The sequence below is a fragment of the Otolemur garnettii genome, unplaced genomic scaffold, assembly GCF_000181295.1.
Source record: "Otolemur garnettii isolate 467f Iridium unplaced genomic scaffold, OtoGar3 scaffold00134, whole genome shotgun sequence".
Taxonomy (NCBI): domain Eukaryota; kingdom Metazoa; phylum Chordata; class Mammalia; order Primates; family Galagidae; genus Otolemur; species Otolemur garnettii.
The window spans coordinates 1,831,319-1,840,097 of NW_003852529.1; the positions used below are offsets into that span (position 1 = coordinate 1,831,319).

The 8,779-nt window shown below is 48.8% G+C and overlaps 1 protein-coding gene across 1 annotated transcript in view; it reads left to right on the top strand.

Annotated features, from left to right (window-relative positions):
- CPT1A (carnitine palmitoyltransferase 1A) overlaps positions 1-8,779 on the top strand; it is a 51,231-nt gene that overhangs the window by 27,452 nt on the left and 15,000 nt on the right. Inside the window, exons 8-11 of the mRNA XM_012810443.2 lie at positions 1,433-1,520; positions 3,019-3,214; positions 6,528-6,716; positions 7,405-7,510. Coding sequence (XP_012665897.1) covers positions 1,433-1,520; positions 3,019-3,214; positions 6,528-6,716; positions 7,405-7,510 — 579 coding nt within the window. The remainder of the gene's footprint in view (positions 1-1,432; positions 1,521-3,018; positions 3,215-6,527; positions 6,717-7,404; positions 7,511-8,779) is intronic.

Here is an 8,779-nt window from a genome sequence, read left to right on the forward strand (position 1 = left end):
GACTCGCTTGAGCCCAGGAGTTGGAGGTTGCTGTGAGCTGTGATGCCATGGTACTCTACCCAGGGGGACAGCTTGAGGCTCTGTCTCCAAAAAAAAAAACAAAAAACAAGTTCTAAGTATCTTCATGGTAGATAAATGGATCTATTGTATGAGTTTGAAGTGCACAATGGGGTAACTTCAGACGGCTCTCTAGAGATACTCCCATGAGATCATCATGTGGTGGGGGTGCTGACGCACCCAGCACCAGGGAGTTCCCTCTGCTCCGCTTGTTCTCTCCCTCGCATCCCTCCCCTGCCCCCTGGTCTGCTCTCTGTCACGCCCCATTAGTTTGGGATTTCCACATCTTTATGTGAGTAGAAACATGTTATGCACCTCTTTGGGGATCTCGTTTCTTTCGCCCAGCATGAGTATTTTGACATCAGTTCTGCATGTCTTGGATACATTTGTCTTAGATACATTTGTGTACTTTAGTGGTAATTTACCCTTTGAAAAGAAAGCCTAATTTGTTTTCAAAGGAAAGTAATGCTGCTGGTGGGCATCACATGCGAAATAAGATGTTTTTTCCTTAAATAGCTCTTTGGTTTAAGTGTTAGTTTATAAATAATCTATTTGAATGTGCTATTTAGGACTTAACAAGTTGTGGAAAGTTGTACGCTGGCAGTGTTTCAGCTGGAAAAGATTTAACTCAAACCATGCAACATTTACAGAAAACAAATCCAGAATTTTTTTTTAAGACAGAGTCTCACTGTATCAACCCCTGTAGAGTATGGTGACATCACAGCTCACAGCCAACCTCAAACTCTTGGGCTTAAACAATTCTCTTGCCTCAGCCTCCCAAGTAGCTGGGACTACAGGCACCCACCACAGCGCCCAGCTATTTGTTGTTGTTGTAGTTGTCATTGTTGTTTAGCAGGCCTGTGCTGGGTTTGAGCCCACCAGCCCCAGTGTGTGTGGCTGGCACCCTAACCACTGAGCCATGGGTGCCAAGCCAAATCCAGCATTTAGATGTGGGGTCTTTTTTCTTTTTTTGGCTGGTACCCTACTCGCTGACCTACGGGTGGTGAGCCAGAAAGCTGAATAGGTTTTTTTTTTTTTTTTTTTTGAGACAGAGCCTCAAGCTGTTGCCCTGGGTAGAGTGCTATGGCATCACAGCTCACAGCAACCTCCAACTCCTGGGCTCAAGCAACTCTCCCGCTTCCACCTTCCAAGTAGCTGGGACTACAGGCGCCTGCCACAGTGCCTGGCTATTTTTTGGTTGTAGCCGTCATTGTTGTTTTGGCGGGCCCAGGCTAGATTCGAACCTGCCAGCTCAGGTGTATGTGGCTGGTGCCTTAGCCACTTGACCCATAGGCACCGAGCCTAGATGTGGGGTCTTAATTTGCTGCTTTTTTTTTCCCTGAGGAATATATGTAAAAATATGTTTCTATTACAGATTCGGCTCTTAGGATCCACAATCCCACTGTGCTCAGCTCAGTGGGAACGAATGTTCAATACCTCTCGGATCCCAGGCGAGGAGACAGGTGAGTGAAACAGGGCTCCCTTTGGAAAAGAGTTGGATGCATCAGAGGAAGTGTCAGAGACCAGATTGACGTGCACTGACCTTCCTTCCCTGAGATCTTAGGTTGTCGAGCATTCCTTCTGTTGACTTCATCTTTATTAGGCCTGGCAAGTTGACTTATTTCCAGATTTTAGCTTTTTTGTTGTTGTTGAAGGCTATCTTCTATTTTTTATCAGGTCTGCTTAAATATTCCTGTTACTTTTTTTTTTTTTAAGACACAGGGTCTCTGTTGCACAGGCTAGAGTACAGTGGTGTTATCACAGCTCACTGCAGCCTCCAACTCCTGGGCTCAAGTGATCCTCCTGTCTCAGCCTCCCAAGTAACTGGGACTACAGGCGCCCGCCACAACGCCTGGCTATTTTTAGAGATGGGGGGTCTCACTCTTGCTCAGGCTGGTCTCTAGCTCCTAAGCTCAGGCGATCCACACTGCTCGGCCTCCCATAGTGCTAGGATTATAGGCGTGAACCACCGTGCATGGCTAGTTTTTCTATTTTCAGTAGAAATGGAGTCTTGTTCCTGCTCTGGCTGGTCTCAAACTCCTGAGCTCAAGGCATCCACCTACTTCATCTTCCTAGAGTGCTGGCATTACAGGTGTGCTCACCACACCCAGCTTGATGTACTTTATTATAGTACGTATAGGGTGGCATAGTTTAGCTCATACCCTGGAGTATAGGAATGGAAATTATTTTTATAAACTGAGCTTATACCTTGCTGTAGTCTTTTTTTTTGAGACAGAGTCTCATGATGTCACCCTCAGTAGAATGCTGTAGCATCACAGCTCACAGCAACCTCAAATTCTTGGGCTTATGTGATTCTCTTGCCTCAGCCTCCCAAGTAGGTGGGACTATAGTCACCCTCCACAATGCCTGTCTATTTTTTGGTTGTAGTTGTCATTGTTGTTTGGCAGGCTCAGGCTGGGTTCAAATCTGTCAGCTCTGGTGTCTGTGGCTGGCGCACTAGCCCCTGAGCTACAGGCACTGAGTCCCTAGCTGTAGCCTTAATAACTTAAATAGCCAATAGGTTTTCATGGATATTCTGTGTGGCTAATCATAGCTTCCAATGACAGATTTGACAATTTTCTTCTAATCCCTTCGTGTTTTATTTCTTCCTTTTATTAAAAAAATTTGTGTCCTGGTCAGGATCTTGGAGGTATTGGGGAATTTAAGTGGTCATAGTGTGTGTTCTTACCTTGTTTCTCACTTTAAAGTAAAGGCTTCAGGTGCAGGTTTGGGTTATATACATGGCGGCTGATACCTGAAACCCCAGGGCTTTGGGAAGCAGAGGTGGGGGGATCCCTTGACCAAGTGTTTGAGTCTGCAGTCCAGCCTGGGTGACAAAGTGAGACCTTGTCTCCAAAATGAATGAATGAATGAATGAATAAAAACGTTGAAGTGTTGTCACCTCAGGTTTCCCTGACTTGTGACTCTGGATTCTTTGTCTCTTCCCCATGCCCGGCTCAGACACCATCCAGCACCTCAAGGACAGCAAGCACATCGTCGTGTACCACCGAGGCCGCTACTTCAAGGTCTGGCTCTACCACGACGGGAGGCTGTTGAAGCCCCGGGAGATTGAACAGCAGATTCAGAGGATTTTGGACGACCCCTCCCAGCCCCAACCTGGGGAGGCGAAACTGGCAGCCCTCACCGCGGGAGACAGGTGTGTGGCCCCTGCCATCTGTCCTGTCCCTAAGCACATGGAGGCCCCCACATGGTGCCACGCTCTGCCTTCTCTGTGTGCTGTCCCTGCCTGACCTGTGGTCACACTAACTGACACTCCAGAGTCCTGCCATGTCTGTGACAGACCCTGCTCTTGGCCCAGGGTGTCACAGGGTAGTGAGGTTACGTGGAGTCCCTGGGCCATCTGTGTGTGTGGCAGACAGGTGTGTGTACGTGGAGAGACCCAGGGCCCATGACACCAGAAAGCAAAGAGCTAGGGCTTTTCCCGGGGCCGTGGGCATATTTATTAATTCAGGAAATAGAACAAATTTTTTTGTTTGTATGTTTGTTTGAGATAGTTGCACTTTCTTGCCCCTGATAGAGTCCCGTGGCGTCTCACAGCAACCTCAGACTCTTGGGCATTAAGCGATTCTCTGGCCTCAGCCTCCCAAGTAGCTGGGAATAACAGGCACCCACCATAGTGCCCAGCTATTTTTGTCGTTGCAATTGTCATCATTGTTGTTTAGCTAGCCCAGGCTGGGCCGGGTTCAAACCCGCCAGTTTGGGTGTATATGGCTGGCGCCCTACCCACTGAGCTACAGGCACCGCTGTAAATAGAACAAATTTAAACCTCTGTGTTAAGGCCTCTGTGTTGGCATTAAATTTCCTTGTTTCATTGAGAGAGAATCAGCCAGAGACTTGTTTTCTCGAGGACTCGGCTTGTATGAATATTGTAGCGTTTCTTTGTCCACCTGTGTGTGGAGCCATGATGATTTGGGCTGGATCACTCTTTGTTGGGGGCACTGTCCCATGCAGGGCAGGGTGGTGAGCAGCACTCTGGCCTCTACGCAGCGGATACCAGCAGTAGCCTAGTTGTGACAGCCAAGAGTGCCTTCCGGCATCACCCAGTGCCCCTTGTTGGGAGCTGCGTGTCCCGGTGGTGTGACTGCTGCACTAGTGTTAGAAGGGAGGTTGGGGAGCAGGCAGGGCTCCCCCTCTATGAAGATCAGGAAGGGCATCACTCGGGGTGCAGTGACGGCTGGTGGCTGGCTGCTGTGCAGAGGGCCAGGGTGCGCCACAAGGACAGCGGGCGTCCACAGCAGAGCAAGAGCATCCTCAGTGGACTGGGCAGCAGGCCACAGTGCCAAGCTGGGGAGGGCCCTGGGTATGCGCCTGACTGCATTTGGGTGTGATTCTGCCAGCAGCTGCCATTACCAGGACCAATTCAGGCTGAGAGCCACAGCGGTAGGTGGACGACATGGGTGTGGAGGGGGCTCCCCAGAAAGCAGTGATGTCCTGTGAAAAGGCCTTCATGGGGGGTGGGGTTAGGGAGGCTCGTTTGAGGAAGCCAGTACTATCTAGTGGCCAGTGTGGCCTTCACGAAGCCAGAAGGAGCAGCAGCAGGGCAGTGTGTCTTCAGCTCACTGCAGGCGTGCTCCTGAGGGGAAGTGCCCGAGAGGGAGCAGGTGTGCGCAGGGAACCAGGCTCAACCCCTCCGTGACTGCCTGCATCTTACCTGTGTCGGCCCTTTACACAAAGGCCTGAGTACAAACAGGCCTTTACTGTCACCTCCTAGCTGGGATGTGCATTGGGCTCAATGGCACTGCAGGTTGTCACAGCCAAGCACTCTGCAATAGAAGAGGGTGGGAAGAAGGCCAGATGAACTGGTCTGAATGGGTGGGCCTGGGCAAAGGGGCCTGGGGGAGTGAGAGGGACCCAGGAGCATTAGAAGAAGCCTTGCCCTGTGAGTGGCAAGTGGGGGGCCAAGTGTGTTGGCCTCACACCTGTAATCCTAGCACTCCGGGAGGCCAAGGTGGGTGAATTGCTTGAGCTCAGGAGTTTGAGACCAGCCTGAGTAAGCGTGAGACCCCATCTCTTAAACAAAAGAAAAAGCAGCCGGACATGGTGACAGGTGCCTGTAGATAGTCCTAACTACTATGGAGGCTGAGGCAAGAGGATCGCTTGATCCTGAGAGTTTGAGGTTGCTGTGAGCTATGTCACCGTGGCACTCTACCCAGGACAACAGAGTGAGACTCTGTCTCAACAACAACAACAAAAAGCAAGTGGGCATTGCATCCACTCTGCCTGTCCCAACTCCGGTGGGCCCCGGGAGCTTGGCACAGAGTGTCACGTGGTCATTTGTGACATGGACTTGGGGGCTGACAGCCTGGGTTTGAATCCCTCCTTGCCACAAAATGGCTATGACCTTATCCGTGCGCCTCTGAAAGACGGGCACATAGTGTTGAGAATTGAGAAGACTCGGGAGGTGGTATATGACTGTGGTTCTCAACCTTCCTAATGCCTCCGACTGCCGCAACCCTTTAATACAGTTTGTCATGTTGTGGTGACCCCCAACCATAAAATTATTTTTGTTGCTACTTCATAACTGTAATTTTGCTACTGTTATGAATCGTAGTGTAAATATCTGATGTGCAAGATATATTTTCATTGTTACAAAGGGGTTGCGACCCCAGGTTGAGAACTGTTAGTACATAGGGAAGGTTCTGGAGGGAGGGCTCTATGGTTGTACTTCAACAGAAATCACACACTGCCAGGCATGGTGGCTCAGACCTGTTATCCCAGCACGTGGGGAAGCTTAGGCGGCAGGATCACTTGATGCCAGGAGTTCTAGGTTGGGGTCTACAAAAAATTTAAAAATTAGCCAGGTGTGGTTGTGTACACCTGCCGTCCTAGCCATGGCAGAATCACACGCCCAGGAGGCTGCAGTGAGCTATGATCAGGCAATGCACTCTAGCCTGAGCGACAGAATGAGACCATTTCTAAAAGAACATAAATAAATACGTAAATTTTAAAATAATTTTTAAAAAATCACACTCTGTACTGTGGTCTGAAGGCCATGCGGAGACGAGGTTCCTTCCAGCACATGGAGCCAGATAGCAGGCAGCCCCAGGTGGAGAGAATCGTAAACATGTAGTTTTCCTTCAAGAATTTCCTGAAAGACTGCAGAGGCTTCCTTGTGTCATTTCAGACATCACGTGCAAGGGGACATTGCCCTGCCTGGAGACTGAGGGGTGGACGGATTTAAATGCTACCAATCTCGGGCAGTGCCTGTGGCTCAGTGGGTAGGGTGCCAGCCCCATATACCGAGGGTGGCAGGTTTGAACCCAGCCTTGGCCAAATTGCAACAAAAAAATAGTTATTTTGGCAGGTGCCCGTAGTCCCAGCTACTCAGGAGACTGAGGCAAGAGTTGGAAGTTGCTGTGAGCTGTGACGCCACAATACTCTACTGAGGGCAATAAAGTGAGACTCTGTCTCTAAAAAATAAAAATAGATGCTACCAATCTTTACTTCAGGGTACCCTGGGCCAGGTGTCGCCAGGCCTACTTCGGACGTGGCAAGAACAAGCAGTCTCTTGACGCCGTGGAAAAAGCAGCGTTCTTTGTGACATTAGATGAGACCGAACAGGGGTACAGAAAGGAAGACCCGGACACGTCCATGGACAGCTATGCCAAGTCTCTCCTGCACGGCAGGTGCTTTGACAGGTACCGTCCTTGTTTTCTGAAAGGTCATTTGCTGTGAGCTTGGAGGAAGCACCCCGTGTGGCCAGCACCTACCTTCACAGGTCAGGAATTCCTTCCACTGCTAAGGAATAAACTAGCCTAGAAACACTGCCTTTAATCTTCTTCTCCCACCAAAGCTTCCACATGTGCACAGAGCTTGAGCCGTGAATTTGAGATTCCTCCCTCTCTATGCACCTTTATTTGGGATGCTCCTGAGTCACAGGCTGCCTGGACCAGGCAGGAGCAGGTGCTAGACAGATAGGGCCAGTTGTGGGGTTAGACCCCATGTTAGCTGGTGACTGTTAAGAAGCCGAGCCCCTCTGGGTGCCCCCTTTTCTTTATCTATAAGGCGGGAGCCTGTCCCCCCACAGGTTAGGGGCAAATATCAACTGAGGAGGGGGCTGTGTGCCTGCAGGAAGAGCCTCAGCTCTCTCTTTCCACTTGCCTTGTTAGAACAACACGTCCGTTCCTCTAGTCTCCAGAACACAGATGCTCATCTTAGCATCTTGTTTGTATTTCTCTGCCCCTCCGCATGGACGAGGGGACATCTGCTGGTTGTGGGTGGGGCAAGTGCAAAGCCCGTCTGTCTGCGTGGGATGAAAAAGACATGTAGTTTTTGCTAATTTGTTTTTTTTAATTTAAGTTCCATAAACATACTTGTTTCATGTAGGTGGTTTGACAAATCATTCACATTCATCGTTTTCAAAAACGGGAAGATGGGCATGAATGCTGAGCACTCCTGGGCCGACGCGCCCATCATTGGCCATCTATGGGAGGTGAGATTTTGCACTTTTAACTTGAATGTGGAAATTGCTTTTGGGAATCTCAAGACCAGACTGAATTTAATTTTGTAATGTGTCTAATTGTAGAACTGACATAATGAAATGGCAGTTGGTTCGTATACAGAAGCAAAGCTCAGTTTATTCTGAAATAAACTATCCCTTTTTTCACTGGATTTCCTGGGCTTTCCTTCTTACCACATTTTAAGCCAAATAGAAATATGCATGTTAAAGTTTTGGCTTATCAAAACACAGTGTGCTTGCTTGCTTGCTTTTTCTTTCTTTCCTTTCTCTCTCTCTCTTTCTCTCTTTCTTTCTCTCTTCTTCTCTCTCTCTCTCTGTCACCCTGGGTAGAGTGCCATGGAGTCATAGCTTACAATAGCCCCAAATTCCTGGGCTTAAGCAATCTTCCTGCCCAGCCTCCCAAGTAGCTAGAACTACAGGTACCCACCGCAACATCTGGCTAGTTTTTGTATTTTTAGTAGAGACAGGGTCTCACTCTTGCTCAGGCTAGTCTCAAACTCCTGAGCTCAAGCAATCCTCCCACCTTGGCATTCCAAAGTGCTAGGATTACAGGCATGAACCACAGTGTCTGGCCTCATCCTGTGCCTTCTACCTAAGACATTTTAATTCTTAAAATTACCAGCTTATTTAAAAACTACAAGCCCCTGTCATCCTCTCCACTGCACACATGACATGGTCTCTGGTACTTGTTTTTAAAGTTCATTATTCTTTAGGTTTTGTTTTCTTTAACTTACCTACCTGTCAGATTCTCGTTTAAAAAATTGCTAAACTCTAAGTCATCAGCAGTGGACTTGGCACAGAAAAATCTGTAGTTCCATGTTCTGATGAGATTTGAGGTCATTATTTTCAAGCACAAGCTCCCTCGAGGTTCTCATTAAGACTGTGTAGTCTTTTTTGTTCTCGTGCTTGTCCTGGAAATGGAATGACCTTGAAGTCATGGCACGTGTGGGAGATGTAGCTCATGGCTGAGAACCTCCCTGTCCTTTCTGGGGCCTGGAGTGGGCATGCATCTGAAATTAGAGTATAGCAAACCTGTGAAGACATCATAATGTATCACCTCCTCCTTGTTTCTTTAAACTTTTTATAAGATTTTGTTTTTCGGCTCGGTGCCTGTGGCTCAAGTGGCTAAGGTGCCAGCCACGTACACCCAAGGTGGCGGGTTCAAATCCAGCCCGGACCCACCAAACAACAATGACAATGACGGCTGTAACCAAAAAATAGCCGGGCGTTGTGGCAGGCGCC